Source organism: Bos mutus, chromosome 18, assembly GCF_027580195.1.
Source record: "Bos mutus isolate GX-2022 chromosome 18, NWIPB_WYAK_1.1, whole genome shotgun sequence".
In the NCBI taxonomy this organism is placed as follows: Eukaryota; Metazoa; Chordata; class Mammalia; order Artiodactyla; family Bovidae; genus Bos; species Bos mutus.
Window position 1 is genome coordinate 28,201,914 of NC_091634.1, and position 26,532 is coordinate 28,228,445.

General features: G+C 45.3%; 1 protein-coding gene across 1 annotated transcript in view; it reads left to right on the forward strand.

Moving 5' to 3' along the window:
- The first annotated feature begins 1,146 nt into the window (after positions 1-1,146).
- The window catches only part of CMTM4 (CKLF like MARVEL transmembrane domain containing 4), an 81,033-nt gene continuing 55,647 nt past the window's right edge, over positions 1,147-26,532 (forward strand). The window contains exon 1 of the mRNA XM_070388297.1: positions 1,147-1,584. Within this exon, the coding sequence (XP_070244398.1) occupies positions 1,399-1,584 (186 nt within the window). The 5' untranslated portion in view covers positions 1,147-1,398. The remainder of the gene's footprint in view (positions 1,585-26,532) is intronic.

Below are 26,532 nucleotides of genomic sequence, written 5' to 3' on the forward strand. Positions count from 1 at the left end.
GTTGGTGATGGACAGGGAGGCCTGGCCTGCTGCGGTTCATGGGGTCGCAAAGACTCGGACACGACTGAGCAACTGAACTGAACTGAACAGCGTGTAGTGAAAAAAAATTGGACGTGAGCTTGCTCTGTCCACCAACTGTGTGGCCTGGGACTACCAGTCTGAAACCTTAGTCGAGTCTTCTGTAAAATGGGAATGACACTTTCAAGTGTCTTCCTCAGTGCCCAGAGCATGATAAGCTCTAACTATTTGAGGTGTGGAAGGGTTCAATACCAAAGCGACAATTCTTAGAAAGTCAGTGTTTTACTTAAGCTTAAAATTAGCCTTCACACTTGAATTGCAAATTGGCCCCTAATGAGTGCCCTTCAGTGTAAAAAATCTGTGTTTTACTTGCCTTGATGATTAGACAGAGATGGCAAAAAACTTTGCATCTAAGAGAGGAAACTAATGTTCGTCACCAAGGGTCTCCTATGGGCAAGCGGCCACTCCTCGGTCAGGCAGGTGGACCCAAAACGTACACTGGGAGTTATTCACAAATCTTAACTGTGTGTCTGTCTTGCAGACCTGGTACTAAATGACCCCGCTCACTCATTCACCCTGATTTCTCCTCACTTGTGTCCCTGACCTCAGAACCTGTTTGTTGCCCGGTGTGGGAGCCCAGACACTTAGCCCCTTCTTGTCAGTCAAACAGTCCAAGGCAGGTCCACCCCGGACTTCTTACTGTTCTCAGCACTGAGGTCGCACATCTTGGCCTTCACCAGAAAGTCCTCCGGCCTACTTCCTTCAGGGGAGAAACTGAGGCAGCGCCCTGAGAAAGCAGCACCGTGCCCCCCTAGGTCCAGCTCAACCCTCCGTCAGCCTCCACTCTCTCGGGTCCCCACAATCCCCCGTCTCCTGGACCCCTGCCCTCCCACGCCGTGATGGCCTGACGCGCAGCCGCCGCCGGGGCCCCAGCACGGGCAGGTGAGGGCGGGGCCGGAGTTGCCGGCGCCCCGCCCCCAGCCCCGCCTGGCTAGAGGCCTCGCCTCTCCGAGGCCCCGCGGCGCGGGCCGCCGCCTCCCCAAGCGGGAGCCGCCGTGCAGAGCGCCGCCGAGCGGCCAGCGGGCGGGCGCTCGCTCCGCCCCCTCCCGGCCCGCCTCGCCGGCTCCCGCCTCCTTCTCTCTCCACTGGCTCCCGCCTCCCTCCCTTTCCGCTGCTGAGGCGGCGGGAGCCGAGCCCGAGCGGACCGAACCGTGGCCGCAGCGGGGCGGCGGGTGCAGAGGCGGCGGCGGCGCTGGTGCGGGAAGTCTGTCGTCGTCTCCGTCGGCAGCGGCGGCGGCGGCAATGCGGCGGCCCTGCTGAGCCCGCCAGCTCCGGGCGCCGGGAGCCAGCCGCGCGAGGCGGCTCGGGCCGGGCGGCAGCATGCGGAGCGGCGAGGAGCTGGACGGCTTCGAGGGCGAGGCCTCGAGCACCTCCATGATCTCGGGCGCCAGCAGCCCGTACCAGCCCACCACCGAGCCGGTGAGCCAGCGCCGCGGGCTGGCCGGCCTGCGCTGCGACCCCGACTACCTGCGCGGCGCGCTCGGCTGCCTCAAGGTCGCCCAAGTGGTAGGTGCCGGGCGGGGCCCCAGGTGCGGGCGGGCGGCCTAGCCGCGCGCTTTCCCTCGCTGCTCCCGCTTCAGGGGGCGCAGGCCCGGCCGGCCTCCACCGCGCCCCGGGCTTCCCATCGTCCAGCTCCTTGCGCCCCCTCTTCTAGCCGGATCCCTGGGCCTCCGTCCCGCCTCCCCTGGGGATCCCGTCTTCCCCAGCCCTGCTGCCTCAGGTGTGCGCCTTCTACCTGAACACCTGCCCCCGGGCCTACCTGTCCACGCCAGTCTTCGCTATCGCGAGCCTCTTTCACTGTTGGACTTGGTGGTGCGCGGAACCCGGCGGGGGTCACGCCTTCCCCTGGGTGCTGCTGGTCATAGCAACAACTTGTGTTAGGTTTTCGGGGGCCGCGCGTCCTCCACTCCTCCGGATCGTCCTCGTTTGTCTCTGCTTCCGCTACTGGGGAAGGTTTCTTCCCCCGGTGCCCAGCAGAGTGCTGAGCATATGGTAGACGCTCAAATAAATGTTGGTTGAATGGAGGCATGTAGTCTAGATGCATTGAGGGAGCCCAACTCTGCCCGCAGAGTCTCCAGTTTATATTGCAGAGGCTTTGATTCCTTCTAATTAGCCCAGAAGATAGAACCGGCATCTCTGAATCCTCCGCCCCAGCACGGTGGCTGGCATTGCCCAATTGGTACCCAGAGTTAAATCACTGCGGGAGGGCAGCCAGTTTTGGAGGTAATAGAAACAGAGAACTTTCTGTTGGGCTTGTCTATGGTAGAGCTCGTTCCTCAGAATACTTATTTTTAGCTTCCAGGGCGTTCAGGACAGTGTCCCCTCTGCCCCTCTTTTGTGGGTTTCTAACGAGCCTGTTTGGTTAGTTGCTTAGCTCTGTTGTGGATAGAGCATGCTCTTGTTGGGACAAAACTGTGTCCCGGTATTCCCTGACACAGGTAGGCCTTCCTCTGAGGCCCCTTACAGAACTTCATTGACTTCTCAGCCAGAGAAGCCATTTGCACGGACCTGCACGGTATATGCATTTTGTTTCTTCCAAGCATTGGTCTCCTTGTGCTTACTTGAGTACCTCGGTAAAGGTTCCTTGGGAATCTTTTTTATTTAACGTGAATATCCTTTCAATAAAGATCTCAGTGTTTGTAAATTGCAGAATCATAGCCTGTTTTATCTTTCTTTTGGGTGAAAGGCTTGTTCTGCTGATTGTGGGATGGTAGTTTTTGAAGGGCTCTCAGGAAAGACAAACAGAGCAGGTTATTCCTCTCTAGAATTTTAAACTGACCTTATCTGTTAAACTGGAATGTTCTCAGAGATATATTGGTTCTGGACTTAGGTTAGGCATTGCTGTTAGTAAAGAGAATGGAGAAGGTGGGGGAGGTGCCATTTAAAAGAGGCAGCTAGCTGATGTTTGAGTACAGCACAGATAATCACAAGTGAATAAGAGAGCTGGCAGAAAGGGGAACTTGGACCCAGGTGGAATTTAGGGATCTTGTTAAGTACCTTGCTTTGTTCACTCTGGACTTTTGAAAGTAAATAGACCTGCCACTTAAGGGATCTGGTAAAAGAATGAAATCCAGTAGTTTGTATAACATGTTAGCTATTACCTCATTGCTGGAATTTTGTCACCTAAGGCCATAAATGGAAGCCAGTGATAAATGGTATTTATCATTGCCTTTTTGTAAGGTGCTATTTTTGGTAGAACTTTACTTTTCATTTGGAAGAACTTTGGTGTCCAGCTCCTAAAATCTCCCCTAACTCTTGCCTCTAGTATTTAAACAGTGAGAGGTTGTGTTATATGTGGATGAGTGAAGGACAGGGATGTGCTTGAAGGGTATGGGAACATGAAATAGTCTCCCATGCATTTAGCTTTTCAGCCTTGATTAAAAACTCAGGGTTTTTAGGGGAAAAACCCTTCCACAAAACTCCAAGAAATTGGACTCTTGACTTAAACTGGAAAAGAAAATAAGAGTCGTTATGAAGATTTTTTTTTTTTTTGGCTGCCCCATATAGCATGTGGGATCTTAGATCCCTGACCAGGAATCAAACCCATCTCTCCTGCCTTGGAAGCACTGGAAGCTTGGAGTCCTATTCACTGGACCACCAGAGAAGTCCCTGAAGATATTTCTAAGATGTTGCAACATCCCATCAAGAAATATGTTTAATATAAGTTCTAATTCTGTGGCTTTTGTGAAAAGTTTGATTTTTTAAAATTTTGTTTTAGGCTTTAGAGACATTTTTTTGTGGTCTGTGGCCTATTGCCACCTGTAAGTCCTTGCTCCAAGTGTGGTTGGCAGTACTTCTAGCACCTAAGAGCTTGTTAGAATTGCAGAATCATAGGCTTCACCTCAGACCTTATGAATCATAATCTACAGTTTAGCAAGATTCGCCAGGAGTTCTCCTGCACGTTAGAGTTTGAGACTTACCGTTCTGTAATCATTTTTAGTGTTAAAACTTTATACCTGTGTATGCATGCTCAGTTGTGTCTGACTCTTCATGACCCCATGGACTGTAGCCCGCCAGGCTCCTCTGTCCGTGGAATTTTCCAGGCAAGAGTACTGGAGCGAGTCGCCATTTCCTTCTCCAGGGGATCTTCCTGACCCAGGGATCAGACGTTTCTTGTATCTCCTACATTGGCAGGCGGGTTCTTTATCAGCTGAGCCACCAGGGGAACTCTATCATTGTAGCGTTAAAACTTTATATACAGGTTGGCAATCAGTTCTCTGTCAGAACCGTAAGTAGTCAGCATCAAGGCTGGGGTTCTTCTGTAAAATGAGCCTATTCCTCCCTCAGAGGATTAAGAGGATGAGGTAATAGGTATAAATTAGCACCTAGCTTATTAGGTGCTTAGTTAGTGTGTAATAAAATGTTAGCTGTCACTGTTGCTAATTAATTAAATTAAAGAAACTTGATGAAAATGCCACCACAAAATTATAATTAAATTTAAAAAAAAATAAACTTTCACCAGCTCTCTGGTCCCTGTTTTTAAAAAAGTTTTATTTAATTGTTTTTGGTTGCGCTGCGTCTTCGTTGCTATGCAAGGTCTTTCTCTGGTTGCCAGAGAGGGGGCTACTCTTCATTTGTTGGGGAACATGGTCTCTAGAGCACATGGGCTTAGTTGTTCCGCAGCACATGAAACTTCCCTGACCAGAGATCCAGCTTGTGTTCCCCAAATTGGCAGGCAGATTCACATCCACTGTGCCGCCGGGGAAGTCCTAAAATTACATATTTGAACTAAAGATAGCTTACTTCCTAGTGATTTAAAAGTTAAATTGATCTTTTAAGTGGAACCTTATTTGATCATAAAACTAATCTGAAATAGCATGGAAATTAATCAGTGCATTTTCATAGTTTATATCTTTTAAAAATGAAACTCATACCTGTTTCTTCGCTGGGGAGAATATCTCAAACAATGTGAATGTACTTTTTGTAGGAAAACAGTTGGTTTAAGGTATAGATTTAAATACCTTCTTCTTCCTTTTGAATGTGTATTCTGTGAGTGCTTATTGGTTTTTAGCTGTTTTTAGCTCCCAGACATCATTTAATGAAACAGTTAATGTTTGTTTATTGTTTGTTGTTGTATTTTGATTTTGTTGTTTTCTCAGGCACACTTGGTTGAAAGCAGAATTGTGCTCTTGTGATGGGGAGGGGCACGCTATCAATTATACCTTGATGTTAGGACAGTGTCCGAAAAGCACAGGCCCTCGGTGGGACAACTTTCTGAGAAATAACAACAGCGGATATCGGTAATGAGTGCTTACTCTTATGGATGAGAACATTAGAGGCACAGAGGTTGTGACTCCTTTAAGGTCTCGTGGTTTGAACTGGGATTTGAACCCAGGCAGCATGCTCTTTAGGCTTCCCAGGTGGCGCTAGTGGTAAAGAACCTGCCTGCCAATGCAGGAGATATAAGAGATGCGGGTTCAATCCCTGGGTCAGGAAGATCCCCTGGAGGAGGGCATGGCAACCCAGTCCAGTATTCTTGCCTGGAGAATCCCGTGGACAGAGGAGTCTGGCAGGTTACAGTCCATAGTGTTGCACAGAGTCAAACACGACTGAAGTGACTTAGCATGCACGCACGTGGACCCTTTACTGCCTCCTGAACACATCACTTTGAGTTGTTCCACTGAACAGGACAGACCTTGAGTCTAGGGACATTTCTGTGGTCTTTGGTCCACCCTTTTGGGTGACTTTTGGGTGACCTTTTGGCTGACTTTTACATGCTGAAATGATACACTGTACAAGGGTTTTGATTCTCTGTGGCCATTGTCCCTAGGTGAGTAGTTCCTGTGTAGCATCCTGTTCCTCAGCCATTAGTCTTGCTCAGTTTCTGCAGTGAGGGAACGGGCCTTATCAAAAAAGCCAAGACCAGAATCAGCATTTAAGTTCCTAAAACACCCCTCAGTGAGCTCTTTTGCATCAGATTCCTTTCTTTCTTTCTTCTTTCCTTTCCTTCTTTCTCTCTTTTCTCTCTCTTCCTTCCTTCCTTGCATCACTTGTATTAATGTTTTTGGGCTGTGCTGCCCAGCTTGAGGGATATTACTTCCCCAACCAGGGTTGGAACCCGTGCCATCTGCCGTGGAAGTGCGGAGTCTTAACCACTGCACCATCTGGGAAGTCCCTGAATCCCTTTCTGAAGTCCCTCCCATGCCTGATTGACCTTCTGACCTTGGATTGCATTTGTTTAGGACTATTTTTTAAAACAAAGTTGGGTAGTAGGTGATGTTTAAATTCAGACTTTAGCTCTGCTGATCGCCTTGAAATCTCTTAATCCCATTGTGTTTTGGCTTCTCCCGTAGTAAAATGTGAGTGGTAATGACTGAACGTTTGGGGAATTATAAGAACTAAAGGGGTTAATGTTTGGCAGGTGCTTTCTTAGGTAACTCAGTGACCACTGTGAGTATTTGCATTTCAGGGTTGGGTAATAATGTATCTTTTATTTGATGGAAACTGTGTCAGTTTTTCATCCCAGGCTGGGGAGCACAGTTCCTGCTTCCTTGACTATACTGAAGCAGGGCGGGGGTGTGCAGAGAATGACAGGTGAAATAGTTTCACTGCATGAGATTCTCACATGTACCTTAAGGTGAGACTAGTTAGAATAGTTTTATTTTCCCTTGGGAATTTTGTTATCTTTGAAAGTTGTGTTCCTGCTCAAAAACTTGGAGTCAAAGAAATTCTAGCAGAAAATCGAAGATTAAAACCATTCATAAGTTTTTATGATGCTTAAAATAGTAAAATTATCATTCAAGGCCTCAGAAAAATGTCTAGTACACATCTGTTTTATAAAACCAGACAAAGACAGTTCAAGAAAAGAACACTCCTTGGAGAAGGAAATGGCAACCCACTCCAGTATTCTTGCCTGGAGAATCCCATAGACAGAGGAGCCTGGCAGGCTACAGTCCATGGGGTCGCAAGAGTCGGACACGACTTAGTGCACTGTCTCACCCCAGAGATCCTGCCACATATACCACAAAAACCAAACATCCCCCAATGACCTTGGCCCCACTGTTCCAATCACTCCCAGGTGGGAATTCAGGCACATTTCCACAGAGGTCACAGACAACATACATACGGTTCTGTTATGTCCCATATATTACCCTTTCATGTCCCAAGGAAGACATTTTCTCTTAGAGATTTTCATTTAGTGTATCTTTAAAAAAATCTTGTGTTAAACTTGCCTCCATCTTTTTCTTGGGTAAGGACAACCCAGAAATGGCCCTTTTGTGTCTGTGATGTTGCCATTCACAGCTTTCTTGATAGGCCTAGTACAATCTTGAGAACAGGGTTGCTGTATGCTGAATGTCAGACAGTAGCTCTTAGCTTTGCCTATCTTAGGTAGTTATGCTGTGCATTTTTTATTGGTGTACCATGTTTGATTTGTCCCTAATACCTTTGAAGTTTTTCTGAGAAATGAATAATGGAACATGAACTTATTAAAATACATTTTAAGCCTTTAAAAAAAAAAAAAAGAAAAGAACACTCCAGACCAGTCATCCTCATGAACACAGGCACAAAAATCCTCAATAAAATGCGAGGAAATCAAATCCAGCAATGTTATGTAGAAGGAATAGTACCTCACAATCATTGTGGTTTGTCCCAGGAACAAAAGGCTTGTTCAGTTTTCCAAAATCAGGAGATAGAATCCACCATGCTAACAGTTTAAAGGGCAAAAAACACTTGATTATGTTAGTGCATGCAGAAAAAAAAACTTTTGACAAAATTCAGCATTCATTCATGATAAACGTTGCCAAGCAAACCTGGAAAAGGGCATCTGCCAGAAATCTACAGCTAACATACTTGGTGGTGAGAGAATACTTTCCCCTTAAGATGGGGAGCAAGGCAATGAAGTCTGTTCTCACCACTGCTATTCCACATCCTACTGGAATAGCCAATGCAGGAAAAGTAAATAGAAGGCATTCAGATTGGAAAGAAAGAACAACTGTCCTATTTGCAGATGGCATGATTGTCTGTGTAGACAATCCCATGGGAATTTATAAAAAGAAAAGCTCCAAGGACTAATGTGTGAGTTAGCAAGGTCAACACACAAAAATCAATCATATTTTTATATCCTAGCAATAAATCACTGGAAGCTGAAATGGGGTGGGGGGCGGTGGGGAGCAGCCCATGTCAGTTACGATAGCCCTGAAACGAATGAAATAGGTCTAAATCTAATAAAACATGTACGGGATCTGAAAACTATGAAACACTGAAGGAGGAAATCAAAGAGTACCGATATAAGTGGGCAGACATGTTCGTGAATTGGAAGACTCAATATAGTTATTAAAATATCTTTTCTCCACAAGTTGATCTGTAGGTTTAACATAATCCCAGAATCCCAGCAAGGTGTTTTTTTTTTTGTTTTTTTAAGAGACAAGATGATTCTAAAATTGATATGGAAAGTCAAGTTAACCAGACCGAGGAGTGGTGGAGGATTGATTTCCAGGGCAGAGGAAACAGCAACGTGAAGAGAGAATGTGGAGGTCAGGGGTGTGTGAAGGGGAAGGGGGACGAGGAGGGGTTCTGAGAGTGCGGACTTATGTCTCTTATCACCGTGAGACTTTGGGCCGTTGCTTGTTCACTTCAGGCCACAAGCAGGTCTCCTTGTTTGTAAATCGAAGCTGATCAGAGCGCTACTGGCAGGGCACCCGTGAGCCTTCTGTACAAAGTCCTTAGCAGAGTGTGGCTCACACAGAAGTCACGTGAACCTGTGGCCCTGCCACATACCTCTGAAATGTCCCAGTTGGGGAACTGGGTGACCAAGGGTCAGGGTGGAAGGGAGACTTATTTTTCACTGTATGACTCTTAATCCTTTTGTATATCACATGCAAATATCTTCTTTTCAAATATTCCCAGGGCGTCAGCTGTCACTAGCTCTACCTCAGGATAGATTAGCCTTAAAGCTGTTATACCAACCATAATCTTTAGTTAACCTCTTATTACTTTCCTTACTTTGTAATTTGGAGGCCCTTGGGGAGAATGATTTCAATAATACAGACATCTTGAAGAAACTTGAAGTTTAAGAAGTTTTTCAGTCTATCTTCCTGTAAAAAAAAAAAAAGCCTTCTGCATAATAGCAGGTGCTTAATAAATTTGTTGATGCTAATGGGAAAACTTCTTCCATTTGAAAGGAATTTACCCTATAGCATGGTGACTATAGTTAATAATACTGTATTGCAATTGTATTGCAATTGAAAGTTGCTAAGAGAATAGATCTGATAGGCACTCATCACAGGAAAAAAATTTTTTAACTATGTATAATGATGCATGTTAAATAAGACCTACTGTGCTGATCATGTGGTGGTAATGTCTACATCATTATTGATACACGTATTTGTATATAGAGATATTGAATCATTTTGTTGCACACCCTATTATAATGTTATATGCCAGGTAAATCTCAATTAAAAAAAAAAAACATTGTAACTTAGAAGGAAATTAGGGAAAAAAATCTTAGGCAATGAAAAGAGTTTTGGAATTTTTCCCTTCCAAAGACTGCATTAGATCCCCTGATCATGGTTTCCCTGATCATGGTTTCCCCTGATCATGATTTCCAATTTTTGCTAAAAGGAAGGATCCTTCGGTAAATGTCCTGCATTCTTCTTTTGAATTGTTACTATTTTGTTGTTGTTGTTGTTAAATTTCAAGGAGTACTTCTACTAGATCAAAGGGCAATATCATTACATTTCTGAACATTTTTTAAAAAAATTATGAACTTTGTCCTACAACATACCTAAAGGTCTCAGTTTATTCCAAGTTACCAATGTGCATACCCACAAGAACCTCCAGTGGGAAATGGTGAGCTTGGTAAGACCTTTAGGACTCCTCCTGGGTCCCAGGACCAAATTAATTCTCAATTGACAGCTCTGGAAGACCTTTGTTGTTTCTTTCTTTAAAAAACAATTTCCTTTCACTTTTATTGACATATGTGTGTGAGTGCTCTGTCACTCAGTCGTGTCCTGACTCTTTGTGACCCTATGGACTGTAGTCTGCCAGTCTCCTCTGTCCATATGATTTTTCAGGCAAGAAAATACCGGAGTGGGTTTGTTTACTGAGATATACTTAACATAAACATTGTAAGTTTAAGGTATACAGCATAATGATTTAATTTACATACATCATGAAATGATTACCACAGTTAACTTTAATGAACAGCCATCTCACATAGATAAACATTAAAGAAACAGAGGACTTGCCTGGTGATCCAGTAGTTAAGACTCGGTGCTTCCACTGCAGTGAGTGCAGGTTCAATCCCTGATCTGGGAACTAAGACCCCACACGGCATGTGGCACAGCCAAAAACAAAAAGAAATAGAAAAAAACTTTTTTGCCTTGTGACCAGAAGATTTCTTGATAACTTGAATAAATTCTTGATAACTTTCATATATAACAATAGCAATGTTAATTATATTTACCATATTGTACATAACATTCCTAGTACTTATTTATCTTGTAACTAGAAGTTTTTATCTTTTGATTGCCTTCATTCCTCCCCTTCCATCTCTGGTAGCCACAATTCTGATCTCTTTTTCTATGAGTTTAAGTATAAGTGACCTACAACACTGTGCTGGGGCTTCCCAGGTGGCAGTACTTGGTAAAAAATCTGCCTGCCAGTGTAGGAGACATAAGAGACGAGGGTTTAATCCCTGGGTCAGGAAGACCCCCTGGAGGAGGGCATGGCAACCCACTCTAGTATTCTTGTCTGAAGAATCCCATGGACAGAGGAGTCTGGGGGGCTACAGTCCATGGGATCGAAAAGAGCTGGACATGACTGAAGTGACTTAGCACGTACACACTGTTAGTTCTTGTTATCTACAAGATAGAGTTTGATATTTCTATACATTTCAAAATCATCACTATGATGACTTTTTTTCTTAATTAGAAAGTTCTAAGAGCCTTTCCCTCGGAGAAGGCGATGGCACTCCACTCCAGTACTCTTGCCTGGAAAATCCCATGGACGGAGGAGCCTGGTAGGCTGCAGTCCACGGGGTCGCAAAGAGTCGGACACAACTGAGCGACTTCACTTTCATTTTTCACTTTCACGCGTTGGAGAAGGAAATGGCAACCCACTCCAGTGTTCTTGCCTGGAGAATCCCAGGGATGGGGGAGCCTGGTGGACTGCCGTCTATGGGGTCGCACAGAGTTGGACACGACTGAAGCGACTTAGCAGCAGTAGCAGCAGCAAGAGCCTTTCCCAGGTCATGGAACCTCAGAGGATGCTTAGAGGGGTCAAGGGGTCAGGTGTACATGCCCTGTCAGATCCACGAGGCTTCTCCTGGTAGAATGAATGGGTGCTTTCCTGCATGCTGGAGAGAGGCATATTCCAGCCTCTGGAATTAGTGCTGCATTTACCTGAGCTCCAGCACAGGTAATGGGGTCTGTGATTCACCCCATTAAGGGCTGAGGTCTGTGTGGCGGCCAGAGCTGTTTATTTTCCATTATGGTCTATTTAGCTTCCTGAGCTGTTGAAATGACTGAAAATACCAGCATTCCGGCCTTCAACCCACAGCTATCACTCGCTGACTCTTTATCCTTACTCCGAGAAGTAGCTCCAGATCCTTTTGTAGAACGATGTCATGTGTCTTTAGAAAATAAAGTTGTTTATTAGAGTATAGAGCAACAGTCAAAGGCCTGATCACAGATCCTACATTTTCCCAGACAGTCCTGATTTCCTGTGCTGTCTCAGACTCTATGTAAGAACATCCTAAATTAAAAACAAATTATTTTACTTTAAATTATGAAATAGTCCAATCATTGAAATCAGAGCAGCAAGGGCTCATGTATTGACAGTGTGTTCTGAGGTTTTTCCTTGGAATGTAAGAATATTCCTGGGGGACAGGCTGTACGTGCAGAAGAGATAAAAGCGGGTGAGACAAGCTGGGATTTGGATTCGTTAGCGGAGTGAGCCTTCAGTGAGTCTAGAATGAGGAGAATAGACCGGGAAAGGCAAAGAGAGAACAAGACACCTCTGGCTGAGGGCATGGCCTCAGCATCTCATGTGGTGGCCAGGAGCCAATTTAAACTTTTAGAGGCTCAGTTTAAAGTGGTCCAGAGCTGGGACCAGGCCTGTAGCTGACTGAAGAGGGGACAGATGAGTAGTACAGAAGTCAGAAAGTGACACCTCTTTTGGGAGAAGAGCTTGCCTTTTTAGCATTTGGAAACCATCTTATTGTGAAACAGTTTAACTTCTTTTTTTTTAATGCTATTTTTAAAGCTATAATGGAGGTAAGAAAATATCCTTTACTATTGAAAATATTTTTAGCATAGTCATGTTTAGTTGCTAACTCATGTCCAACTCTTTTGCAACCCCAAGGACAATAGCCCACCAGGCTCCTCTGTCCATGGGATTTCCCAGGCAAGAATACTGAAGTGGGTTGCCCTTTCCTTCTGCATGAATTGCTCTTTCTTAAGAGCACCTCAAGGCTGGGAGAAAGATGTAAACAGATAGTTGCAGTATACCGCAGGGGTGATATATGTACAGATTGCTGTGGCCACGTTAGACTAGGAACATTACAGCGTGGAGGTTACAAGCGATCACACTAAAGTGGGATAGCCAAGATTCAACTTCAGGCTCTGCCAATCACACACTGGGTAACCTTTAAAACTGTTCACCTCAGAACTAGAACTTGAACCCATGCACGGGGACTGGAACCTGGCCAGACCCCACAGTCTTCCAGTTGAGATCACACACCTGATTTCAGAACTTAATGAAGCTTATCGCAGAAAGAATTCAGTGAGAGAGAAAGTGATAGGTAAGAAGTGGATTATTTAGAGAGAGAACACTTCACAGATAGAGTGTAGTCTATCTCAAAATGTAAAAACGGCCCAGTTTAACTTCTTGAGGGGGAGGATTTTTGTGTGAAAAATTCTCACTTAAAAGGAGGCCCAGACCTCATCTCAGCTCCTCCCGTGCGTGGCCTTGTGTGCTCACATGAGATGGTCGAGTCTGTTACTCGTTTTCAGAGTGGGGTGTCCCCTGGGAGCCCTAAGGTTATTAACATAGAAATGGGAGATGGAGAGTCAGACTGAGGGACTGTGTACCAATTGTATTTCAGAAAATCTCATAGAGAGCCCAGCATCAATTTCTTTTTTTTTTTTCTTTCTTCTTATTTTAAATTGGAGGATACTTCTTTTAAATTGGAGGATAATTCTGCTATTCAACAGTGTGAATCAGCCATAAGTATGTGTGTGTGTGTGTGTGTGTGTGTGTGTGTGTATATATATATATATGTATCTTCTCCCTCATGAGCCTCCCTCCCACTCTCCCCCAGTTTCTTTTTTGACTAGGGTTTTAAGGTACTGATTATTTCACTTGACCAGAAACTTTGATTAACTCGTTGATTAACATATTCCTGTCTCAGAGTCTTTGCATTTGAAGTTCAGTCTTCCATAGACCCTCACCAACCCCTGCTGCCGACCCCTCTCCGCCATCCATCCCTTCCCCAAAATGCCCACTTGGCTCTGTTCTTCAGAACTGCTGTTCTTCTGCTCTGTCCAGGAGACCTTCCCTGATCACCCTGTCAAAAGTAGGACATTCCCCCAGTCCTGCTTTTTATCCCCTTCACCCTGCTTTACTTTGCTTTGCAGCATTTACTACCCAACTAGAATTTCAACTCCACCAGAGCTGAAGCTTTGTGTTTTGAGTTCCCTGCTATATCCCCAGTGTCTAAAACAGTACCTGCCCATAGGGAGGCCCTGAATAAACAGGTGAATATACATATTTGTTTCATAGAAGAAAGAAAAAAGTCGCAGTTTATGTAGTATTTAACATAGTTCCTAAAAGGTCCAATTGTTTGAAAACATGGAATCTATCAGAGAACAATAACATCTATTTCTAAGCAGATAAACTGGACTCTGTTGTAAATGGAAAATATTGGGGAGAAAGTATAGAAACAAAATGCCTTTGTAATTCTTTTTTCTTTTTTAAACTGTGAGTTTTAAAAGTGTGTAGAGTGCTACTAGGAAACAGAAGCTTTTGCTTAGGAGACAGATTTTTGTAAAAGAAGAGGAAACCATAAGAGGCTTTGCCAAACTTTCTGCTTAGGAAAGTATAAAATGAAAACCAGGGGTTCTGTAATTATTATTAAAGTTGTCTGCTTTCTGATTGACTTGCTGGGCGAGAGGGTCACTCAGGATCTGCCAAGTCAGTGTTTTGAAAATCCTTAGAGCAGACACTTAACACGTGCAAAGAAGTCGCAACTGAGGGTCCTTGTGCTTGTTTTTATGGCATTCTCTGATGAAAACAGAAGAATAGCAGTTCTGTGAGGCCTGAGAAAGGGAGGCCTTGATCTTGACTGAAGACTGCAGAGGCCCGTAGGAAATGCTGGCGTCCAGAACGATGTCTCTGAACATTTCAAACGATTGGTTCAGTTTGGGAATTCAGTGGGTTAATAAACACTTAAAAATGTTGGGTTTAATCAAACGTGGATCATTTTGGATGCTTTCTTTCTTGCCACTACGATTTGATGACTGGTGCAGGGGAAGCCTTCATTTTTGTGGTTTCCCGTTTATTCCAGCACAGCGATGAAAAACAGTTTAAGGCTAAAAGTTTTTTGTGCCAGTGGAAAAAAAACAAACCTCAGGAACAATGGCTCTTCCAGCAGTAGTTGCTTCTTTATAGCTGGTCTACTTTCAACCATTTTTGGTCCAAGCCCTACACATTGTGTATAATTTCATATTAAGAGTTGGCTAAATAACTTTAGAGTTAGATCAAGGTCAGTAACTAGATTTTGGTAAAAATTCTAACATATTCTTTCCATTTGAAAAAAAAAAAATCTGTGCTTTATATATGTGTTGAACACCTAGGCTGGGCCAGGTACTAATGTACATCCATCAGTAGGACACAAAGCCCTGCCTCTGAGGGGCTTGGAGGGTTTGATGTGAGGCAGAAAAGGTGCACCATCCGTCCTGACCACTGGAGCCAAGTGCTCTACTAGTGGCCCAGGACAGTGGGCTTGCTAGGAAGCCCTTGTGGGAAATGGACATATTTGGACGTTGAATGGCTAGAGCCTGGAACCAGGTATGGTGTGTCCTGTGGAGAAGTAGTATACCAGCTCCTGGGAGTCATGTGTGAGCCCAGGAAAGGGGTGAGAAGGAGGTACAGGTATGGTTCACCAGGCAAAGGTATGGATGGGTAGGGATGGGGGAGGGGAGGAGGGGGCACCGAAATGGGGCCCAACTTGTTAGGCTAATGAATTTGAATCTTCTGAAAGAGATGAGCAGCAGAGCAGTGGCTGTTGAGCACTTGCAGTGTGGCTAGGATGAATTTGAGGTGCTGTTGTAGTTCAGTCTCCCAGTGGTGTCTGACTCTTTGCAACCCCATGGACTGCAGCAGGCAGCCTCTCTGTCCCTCATAGTTTCCCAAAGTTTGCCCAAGCTCATGTCCATTGAATCGGTGATGCCCTCCAGCTAACTCATCCTCTGATGCCCTTTTCTCCTTCTGCCCTCAGTCTTTCCCAGCATCAGGGACTTTTCCAATGAGTTGGCTGTTCGCATCAGATGACCAAAGTACTGGAGTTTCAGCTTCAGCATCAGGCCTTCCAACAAGTATTCAGGGTTGATTTCCCTCAAGATTTGACTGGTTTGATCTCCTTGTTGTTCGAGGGACTCTCAGGAGTCTTCTCCAGCACTGCAGTTTGAAGGCGTCAGTTCTTCAGCACTTGGCCTTCTGTAATTACGGTTCAACTCTCACAACCATATGTGACCCCTGGGGGAACCATAGCCTTGACTATATGGATCTTTGTCAGCAGAGTAATGTCTCTGCTTTTCAACACACTGTCTAGGTTTATCATAGCTTTCCTGCCAAGAAGCAATAGTCTTCTGATTTCATGGCTGCAGTCACTGTCTGCAGTGAGTTTGGAATCCAAGAAGAGGAATTCTGTCACTACTTCTGCATTTTCCCCTTCTGTTTGCCATGCAGTAATGGGGCCAGATGCCATGATCTTAGTTTTTTTAATGTTTCGTTTTAAGCCAATTCTTTCTCTCTACTCCTTCACCCTCACATGAAGCTCTTTAGTTCCTCTTCGATTTCTGCCATTAGAGTGGTATCATCCACATAGCTGAGATTGTTGATGTTTCTCCTGCCTGTCTTAATTCCAGCTTGTAACTCATCCAGCCTGGCATTTCTCATGATGTGCTCAGCATATAGGTTAAACAAACGGGGTTACAGCAGACAGTCCTGTCATATTCCTTTTTCAATCCTGAACCAATCAGTTGTTCCATACAGGGTTCTAATTGTTGCTTCTTGACCTGCATACAGGTTTCTTGGGAGACAGGTAAGATGGTCTGGTATTCTCATCTCTTTAAGAGCTTTCCACAGTTCATTATGATCCACACAGTCAAATATTCATTGAAAGGACTGATGCTGAAGCTCCAATACTTTGGCCACCTGATGTGAAGAACTGGCTCATTGGAAAAGACCCTGGTTCTGGGAAAGATTGAAGGCAGGAGGAGAAGGGGATGACAGAGGATGAGATGGTTGGATGGCATCACCGACTCTATGGACATGAGTTTGAGCAAGCTCTGGGAGTTGGTGATGGACAGGGAAGTCTAGCATGCCGCAGTGCATGGGGTCACAAAGAGTCGGACACGACTGAGCAACTGAACTGAACACAGTCAAAGGCTTTGGTGTAATTGATGAAACAGAGGTAGATATTTTTCTGAAATTCCCTTGGTTTCTCTATGATCCAGTAAATGTTGGCAATTTGATCTCTTGTTTCTCTTCCTTTTCTAAACCCAGCTTGGACATCTGGAAGTTCTTGGTTTGCATAATGCTGAAGCCTGGCATGCAAGATTTTAAGCATGACGTTACTAGCATAGGAGATGAGTGCAATTGTCTGGTGGCTAGCACGTTCTTTAGTACTACCCTTCTTGGGAATTGGGATGAGGATTGGCCTTTTCTAGTCCCGTGGCCCCTGCTGAGTCTTCCAGATTTGCTGACATATTGAACTTGAGGTGTGCATAAGTATAAAATACATGCTAGAGTTGAAAGATGTAATAGGAGAAAACCAGAATGTAAAATTATGTGTCGAAATGGTGATACTTTGGCTACATTGGGATAAATTAAATTTACTATTAAAATTTGTTCCACCTGTTTCTTTTTTTAAAACGTGAAACCATGGGTCAAGGAAAGGTCTCCATTTTGGAGTCTTATTTTTAAAATTATTTGTTTATGTTTTTGTTGTGGTGGGTCTTCGTCGCTGTGCGAGGGCTTTCTCTAGCTGTGGATAAGGGGGCTACTCCTTGTTGAGGTGAGCTGGCTTCTCATTGCTGTGGCTTGTCTCATTGCAGAGCACAGGCTCTAGGCGCAGGGCTTAGCAGCTGCAGCTTGTGGGCTGTAGAGCGCAGGCTCAGTGGTTGTGGCACTCAGGCTTGGTTGCTCTGCAGCGTGTGAAATCTTGCCAGACAAGGGATCGAACCCATGTCCCCTGTATTGGCAGATGGATTCCTATCCACTGTACCACTGTGGAAGTCCACTCCACCTATTTCTTTTTACTTTTTAAAGTATGACTGTTGGAAAATTTGAAATTACTCGTGTGGCTCGTGTGTTTCTATTGGCCCTCGTTGGGTTAGAGAGTATGAGGAATGGCTTTGAGAAGGATGAGATGATCCAAGACCTGCTAAGAGACTTTGAGCAACTCAGGTGAGGATCAGAGGCGGAAAGGATGTGACAAGTGGGAGAGAAGAGGTGGTAATCATGTTTTATTATAACCCTTGTTTTTACTTTTCATTGTTTCTCAAACAAAGAGATATTGAAGCTAACATTTCTTGAACTTCTACTACGTCCAGACTGCTAGTGTTCTACATGTGTTATCTCATGTAATGCTCTTAGCAGTCCTATGAGGCAGATTCTTTACTGCTGAGGAAACAGAGGCTTACTGAGTTCACTCACTCACTCAGAGTCCTCACAGCTAGTGAGTGGGGAGCTCACTAGTCTGCCTTTGGAGACCACAGCTGGACCCCCTACATGTGTGTGAGTCTATAATACAACCATTAGACAGGTTATGAGATTTGTTCCACCATCACTCGTCTGTCCTGTTGTACAGGGACTTAGCCCATTTCTGTTTTCCCTCTTCTGCCGGTATTGCTCCTGGTGGGCCAGGCAGCTTTAAGAGACCTGGCTCTCAGTTCTTGCACAATACATGAATCACGTCTGTCATAGTTGGGAGGGGTGGGTGGTATTACAGAGTGAGGCCCCTTAGTCCTTCTCGTCTAACTCCTTGGATTATCAGTGAAATTTAAGAATTGCTGGTAGAGGAAGGGTAGAGGGATAAAGATTGAAGCTTTATTGTCCTGTTTGCTTGAGCCAGTGGCCTTCAAAGTATGTGGGGTTGGAAGGATTATTGATTTCTGGAACCTTTTTTTCCCCCTCCTAGAGCAGCTAATACACCCTTGGGCACCTTTTTGGACTTAGCTTGTTTATGGGTGCATGCATGCTAAGTCGCTTCAGTCATGTCCAATTCTGCCACCCACTGGACTGTAGCCTGCCAGGCTCCTTTCTCCATGGGATTCTTCAGGCAAGAAAACTGGAATGGGTTGCCATCCCCTCCTCCAGGGGATCTTCCTGACCCAGGGATTGAACCCACGTCTCTTTATATTTTCTGAATTGGCAGGCCAGTTCTTTACCACTAGCGCCACTTGGGAAACCATGTTTATGGGTATTAGAGGATAATTTTTAAAAGATAAAATCATGACTCACATACAAATATGAAGGAGTAAATAATGAAGGAGCCAGTAAGATGTCATAGCCTGTTCAAAGGAAAATTCAGAGTAGGCACACATACACATACCAGGAAATGAATTTCAGTAGATGCATCTTTGAAGGGGGGAGTCTGTTGTCTCTCTGCCAAACAATCCATGTACCTGTCTTTAGGCAAGAATTATTTGCACTGCTATCACTTATGTACAATTAACAGAGTTGCAAAATATCTCAGAAGACTGAAAAGTATAAAAACCATAGGATAAAGTAACTTGCAAAGTTATGTCCTAACAAGGCCTATTCATCCATTGAGTATGTCTTTTTGGTCTATTTTCAAAATCATCCACAGTTTATCCTGAGAAGGGAAATAAATGGGAGGGGTCTAGGTGGGTAGGGTTTTTAATCCAGCTCAGAGTTTAAAGCATCTACCTGCAATGCAGGAGTCCTGGGTTCGATCCCTGGGTCTGGAAGATCCCCTGGAGAAGGAAATGGCAACCCACTCCAGTATTCTTGCCTGGAGAATCCCATGGATGGAGGAGCCTGGTGGGCTACAGTCCACGGGGTCGCAAAGAGTTGGACACATCCCATGGAGGGAGGAGCTTGGTGGGCTACAGTCCATGGGGTCGCAAAGAGTTGGACACGACTAAGCGACTTCACTTGTATATGTTAGAACCTCCTGATTTTATTTATTCCTTACTCTCTTTCCTGTGTTCCTCCATCCTGACGGTTGATTTCCACATTGTCAGGTGGCTGGAGGAACATTCTTTATGGCCTCCTGCACCTTACTGTAGATTTCTCTCTTGTTTTTCTTATTTCTCCCTGGTTACTGTTCTTCACAAAAACAGATCTTGATCACCCATCCGTAGAACTATACATTTTAGGCCTCATCCTGGCCCTTCCAGGACTTCCCAGATGACGCTAGTGATAAAGGACCTGCCCGTCAAGGCAGGAGACGTAAGAGACACAGGTTCGATCCCTGGGTCAGGAAGATCCCCTGGAGGAGGGCATGGGAACTCACTCCAGTATTATTGCCTAGAGAATCCCATGGACAGAGGAGCCTGGCAAGCTACAGTCCATGGGATCGCAAAGAATCAGACACTACTGAAGTGACTTAGCATACACGCACAGCTAAGGTTACCTGCCACCATAGAGTTGATGTGAAGTTGAACTGAAAGTGCCAAGCATAGAGCCTGGCCGTGAGAAGTGTGATTTTGGGAGCTAGGGGGATACAGTTGAGTCCATAGCAAGGTGAGAGCATGGTATACATCAGTAATAGAGGTTTAAGATGGCTCAAAACATCTGGCAACTCCAACTTACAATATAATTTTGCACGCGTGCTCAGGTGTGTCTGACTCTTTGCGACCCTATGGACTGTAGCCTGCCAGGTTCCTCTGTTCATGGGATTCTCCAGGTGAGAATACTGGAGTGGGTTGCTGTTTCCTACTGCAACTTACAATTTTAGACCAGAAGGAATCTAGAAGCCATCCATGTGTGCCCCTCCTTTGTTTCCTAGGTGAGGAATCTGACCCTAGAGAAGCTGTAACTTAACCTGCGGCTACCCAGTTTGTTGATGGTGCTGGAACCTGGGTCTCAGACTGGTGTGCTCGCCCCTGTAACTAGCTGCTGCTCTTGGCGACAGTTTGATTCCTTTCTGTGAAGCCAGATATGGGATAGCTCTGCATTCTAATCATCTTTCTTATCCCTTATGGGATTATGGGGAAGACAGATGAATGGTTAATAGCCTCAGGCACATTCTAGGATAGTAGTTTTAGGAACAGCTGTATATGACAAATCAAGTCTTTGCCTGTGATATCAGTTTAAAGTGCAGGCATTTGCCCAGCCCAGGCACATGGCTCAAGTGAATGCACTGGGGTGGGCAGTGGACTTGGGAACGCCCAAGCTTGGATTGTAGTAAAGCCTGATGTTGGTAGATAGAATTTGCCTTTTAGTTCCTTAATTTGTTAATAAATTGACATCAAGGGGAATTTGCTGGCCGTCCAGTGGTTAAGACTTGGTGCTTTCATTCCAGGAACCTGGGTTTGATCCCTGGTCAGGGAATTAAGATCCTGCAAGCTGCACAGAGGTCAAAAAATAATTTTTAAAAAATTGAGATCGGGGGGCTTCTCTGGTGGCTCAGTGGTAAAGAATTCTCCTGCCAGTGCAGGAGACATGGATTCAACCCCTGGTCCAAGAGGATCCCATATGCCATGGAGGAACTAAGCCCGTGAGCCACAGCTACTGAGCCCAAGTGCCTTAGAGTCTGTGCTCTGTAACAAGAGAAGCCATCACAGTGAGAAACCTGCTCACCAAGGCATAGAGTAGACCCCGCTCTCCAAGACTAGAGAAAAGCCCATGCAGCAACAAAGACCCACCACAGCCAAAAATAATAAATAGTTATTCCACAGCCAAAAATAATAAATACAGTTATTTAAAAAGTTGAGATCCAGATAGTTTTTCTGCTGAAAAATTGATGTATGTTCCTTTAGAGTTTGGTTTTAGAGCCGAAACTAGGGAGACAGACCCCCACTTGTCTCAGGTGGGCTCATCCACATGGCTCTGTGCATGGTCCCAAAATGTGTGATGGTGTGGAGCTGGTGATGAGGGTGTTACTGGTGGTGTGGGTGTTCAGAGTTAGTTTTGGTGAGGTAGCTGGGGAGATGCTGCATGTGTCTCACCTTCACTAGATGCTTTGGAAGAATTTCAGCTCTTAGTTTGGGATTTTTTGGACCTGGGACTGCCAAGCTTATTAGATAAGGGAAGCCCACAGAGAATGATAAATTACTAGGTTGAGGGAAACCTGGGGGAACTCATCGGGGGCAATAGTTTATGAGGTCTCTCCTCTGTGTTTAGCTTCGTGGAGTTCTGTAGGAGACCTGCCGTTCTTATTTTTATTTAATCATTTAATTTATTTATTTGTTTTTGGCTACGCTGAGTTTTTGTTGCTGCTCTGGCATTTTTCTAGCAATGAATGGGGGCGTCCTGGAGCACAAGCTCGTCATCGCAGTGGCTTCCCTTGTTGCAGAGCCCTGGCTCTAGGGCATGTGGGCTTCAGCAGTTTCAGCTTCCAGGCTCTAGAGCACAGCCTCAGTAGTTGTGGCACACGGGGTCAGTTGCATGCACGGGCTCTGAAGCATGGGGGATCTTCCCAGATCAGGACTCGAACCTGTGTCTCCTGCATTGACAGGCAGTTTCTTTACTACTGAGCCACCAGGAAAGCCCCTTTGTTTTGTCTTTTTGTTTTAATGGACAGTGACCTCTATCGTTGAATCTCAGGCCAGATCCATATAAATGAAAACAAAACAATATTTTAAAATTCTACCTATTAGTAAGCTTCTTAATACTTAACAAACAGATCATCAAGACCTGCCAGATACAGGATTTAGCAAGATTGGTTCAGTATTATTATTGTCATAGAGGAACAAAGAAAGTCCCCGAGATCCTGCTCTGAATCCATATTGTCCGTGGCTACTTTGTACAGGTGGGCAAGTTGTGTACTGTGCAGTGAGTCTAGCCAAGAGGGTGAAGGAGGCCGAGATCCAGCCTGCATGCCCTGTTGCCAAGGCACATGCCCTGGTACTGGGCAGCGTCCCAATTCATCAGCCCAGAGCAGGTGCCATTTTTAATTTGCTATCCTCTTGCCAAGCCAAGTTGCTACCCAGACTGGAATATCTCTGACTGGCACAAAGGTGCTCTGTGAAGCAGCTTATGTCTTGATTATTTAACTGGGAAACTTATTTTAGAGGTATGGCTTAGCGGTGATATTAAGGATATGAGTGCATTTTTATTTAAAAACTTTTAAAATTTATTTTTAGTTTTGGCTGCGCTGGTCTGTGTCGCTGTGCAGGGGCTCCGCTCTACCTGCAGTGCGTGGGCTCCTCACTGGTTTCTCTTGCTGTGGAGCACAGGTTTAAGGTGCATGGCTTTCAGTAGTTGTGGTGCGTGGGCCTAGGTGCCCCGCGGCATGTGGAGTCTTCCTGGACCAGGGGTCAGACCCTTGTCCCCTGCACTGGCAGGTGGATTCTTAACTGGACCACCAGGGAAGTCGTGCGAGTACGTTTTTAAATAAGACTAGATAAAACCAAACTGTGAACTTGAGTTTAATTTTCCAGATTCAGTAAATAAATTTATTTAGATTAGTAAGCGTATGCAGGGCCTTCTAGCCTTTTGTGTGGTCCTCTGTGAGGTGTGTAGATGATGATGTATTCAGTGCTGAATAGGTGAATACAGATCAAAAGGTAACCTTCTGACTCATTTCAACGGGAGCTCCCATGTTGTTGAAATTAAACTTGCAATCCCACTCTGAACCTAAATTATTGTTGGAACATCTGTCCAGCAACTGATGGTGTGTGCTGGGTCATCAAGGCTGTACCAATCCCCTGACACGCCTCTACCCCAAAAGCTCTGGATCTGGGCACTGAGGGGCCTCCAGGACTGACTGGGTGGGCTGCCCGCATGGCTGAGCCCATCCGTGCGGTGTGGGTCCGCTCCAAGTTGCCCGGAACAGAGGGACACACGGGTTCCTTTGGGTGGACTGCAAGACCAGATAAACCCTGGAGGGAGCCCTGGCAGGCCAAGCAGTGGGCCCTCATGAATCTCGGGGGTTTTACTTGAATCAGTGCCTCATTTAGCAGGACTGTTTCTCTTTCTAGCTGCTGGGTTGAGGGCAGCCCGTAGCTCCTGGGCCACAAAGGGCCCGTGCCTTCTCTTCCCATGTCCACAGGGCCTGTATCCGGGCCCGTGTTCTGGCCCGTGACCTCATCACATCTGAAACGGACTGGGCTGTGCCCAGCTCCGAGCTGGCCCCATTCTAGCCCGAGGCCAGCCAAGCGCCTCCTGCTCTGACAGCTGGGCTTGCTTAGGGGTGGGCATCTGTCTGTTGGGCTGGTCTGGCAGCAGGGGCTTCTGAGCATTGACTGCCTCGGTCTGAGAAGTTGGGGGCACGAACTGGCTGGTTGGGGCACGGACAGGGTCCTGCCGCACTGTGGAGTGCAGCCTGTGGTCGGGGGTCTGTCTCAGGTCACCAAGGGCTGGATGCTGTCAACCCAAAAGAATCCTAGCAGTGAGTCTGTTCAGGGATCCGAGTGGAGGCTGAAAACTATGCACAGGGAGACAGTTTTCTTAATAAAACGTGAACCGTCCGCTTGCTTGCTTCCAAGAAGAGAAAACTGGCTGAGCGAAAGACTGCAAGGAGGAGCATGTTAAAAACATTGCTGCCTGACTTGTTAGCTGTGGGGAACACAATCTCCTGCTGTTAGGAATCGCCTATGGAACAAACAGATCTCACTGTTGAGTAGCGGCACCAAAGAGCAGGACGACAGCCTTCAGGCTCTGCAGTGTGTGCCCTTGGGTATTTTCTGTAAATGATGGCATAACACCAAAAGCAATTCAGAGGAATCATAAAAGAACAGTTAGGTAAAGTTGCAGGTGTTATGGTTTCTGATGTACATATTATAAACAGATTCTGATAGATTATTTAAAATGCCCCTCCCAGGTCTATCTATCTGCCCTTTCCATTGCTCACTTGCTCACTGCAGTTGAATTCCAGAAAGCATCGGATTGGCCTGCTTATCACTGCCTCTGTGTGCGTGGAGCCCTCCCAGCCAGGCCAGATGAGACAGCCTCGCCGGCCTGCGGGTTGGCTGTCCTAGGGTCAAGGGCCCATGCCTCTTGTGCACTGGGGTCCTGAGCATGACAGCCCTGTGCAAGGAACAGCTTGAGGTCCCTTCTCGTAAGGGTGGGGAGGCAGGGGAGGGAAGAGGGATGGTCTAGTTAGCTCTGATCTTTAGTGGGCACAGTGGTCTCTTCCTTCTCACCTATTCTCGATTTCCTGGCCCCTTCCTTGGTCTACTCCCCTGCCTGTGTTCCACGTCAGGATCTAATCTGCCTCTTTGCTATCGCTTTCGGGCCCTCCCCCATCTGGGGACTTTTGCCGCTTGCCTGATTTCTTCCCCTCTGTTTATTCAGAGGCGCTAGAGAAGTTAGCACTTCTCATGACAAACTTTCCATATTTCTGTTCTCCCTTCTCCAGTCATGCATCTGGTTAAGTGTCTTTTGGGAATCTGGTATTGTGTGAGGCTTACAAGGCTCCATTATGTCAAGGAGTCCACAGCCTAAGTCATACATAGATGGAACCATAGTATAAATATCACATTTTCAACTTGAATGCTGTTTTCCAAAATGGGGGGAAAAAAAAAAAGCCCACATCTTTTCTGATTATAAAAGTATATGTGTCTGTGGTTATTAAAAAAAAACCAAACCACTGTGGAACAATGAAGAAGAGAGTAAACATCAGTGGTATTCTCATTAGCTAGAGAGAACTTCCGTTGCTGCTTAGTTGCTCACTTGTGTCCCACTCTGCAACAGTATCGACTGTGGCCCTCCAGGCTCCTCTGTCCATGAGATTCTTCAGGGAAAAGTACTGGAGTGGGTTGTCATTTACTTCTCCAGGGGATCTTTCCAACCCAGGGATGGAACCCATTTCTCCTGCATTGGAAGGCAGATTCTTTACCACTGAGCCACCTGGGAAGCCCACTTCCATGATCGGGTACCTATTATTATTCCTTTGTGTGCATATTTGTAAAAATGGAATATCATTCAGTAACTTGCTTTCAGGTATAGCAGAGAGCAGTGTTTTCTTTCCTTCTTTCTTTTTTTTTTTTGAGTTACAACTATAGATTTATGTTACTGCTTTTAAGGACTTTTTATGGAATTGTATATATTCAGAAAACCCCGCAAATTTTGTTTTTAGATTATTTTTGACTGTGCTGGGTCTTCCTTGCTGTGCAGGCTTTTCTCTAGTTGCGCGAGCAGGGGCTCCTCTTTGCTACAGTGCTTGGGCTTCTCGTGGCAGTGGCTTCTTGTTGTGGAGCAGAGCCTCTGGGGCATGTGGGCTTCCGTAGTTGCGGCACACGGGCTCCAAAGTTGTAGTTCCCAGACTCTAGAGCACAGGCTCAATAATTGTGGCACACAGGCTTAGTTGCTCCATGGCACGTGGGGTCTTCCCAGACCAGGAGTCAAACCTGTGTCTCTTACACTGACAGGCGCATTCTTTACCACTGAACCACAAGGGAAGCCCCCAAAGTGCACAGATCTTAAGTACATACCTAATGTCTGAACGTTATACTTCATTATACTTTAGACTTTAGCTGGTCAGCCCCATCCAGTCGACTCAGTCTTGCTTTGTTTTGGTTACCATTTTGGAAATGGATCTGTTTCTTTAGATTATTTTTGTTTCATGACTGAGTGGCAAAATTGAAGGCTTTTATTCTGTATCTTGAATTCTGGAAAAACAGCATTTAAAAGCGAATTTGAAATTTGTCACATTGTGGTTTTGAGAAATAAACCAACAAACAAGAAAAAAAGTTTAGTGAGGGAATTCACACTATTTTCTTTCTGAGACTGTAAGAAAACTGATGGAAGTTTGAGCTCTAGAGGTTTGGAAACATGCTAAGGATGTTGGTGATCTCCACATGTTCATTTTTTAAAATTCAAATACAATAAAATAGACTTTTTTTTTGATGTTCAGGTCTGTGAGTTACAACAAAGATATATATATACATTCATGTAACCACTACCACAATCAAGATACAGAACAGTTACATCAACCCACAAAACTTCCTCATTCTTTCCCTTTGTGGTCACACCCTCCCACTTGACAACCACTCATCTCTTCCCCATCATTATAGCTATATCTTTTCTAGAGCATCATAGAGTATACAACCTTTTGATTTTGTGTTTCAGTGTGATGCATTTGAGATTCATTTATGT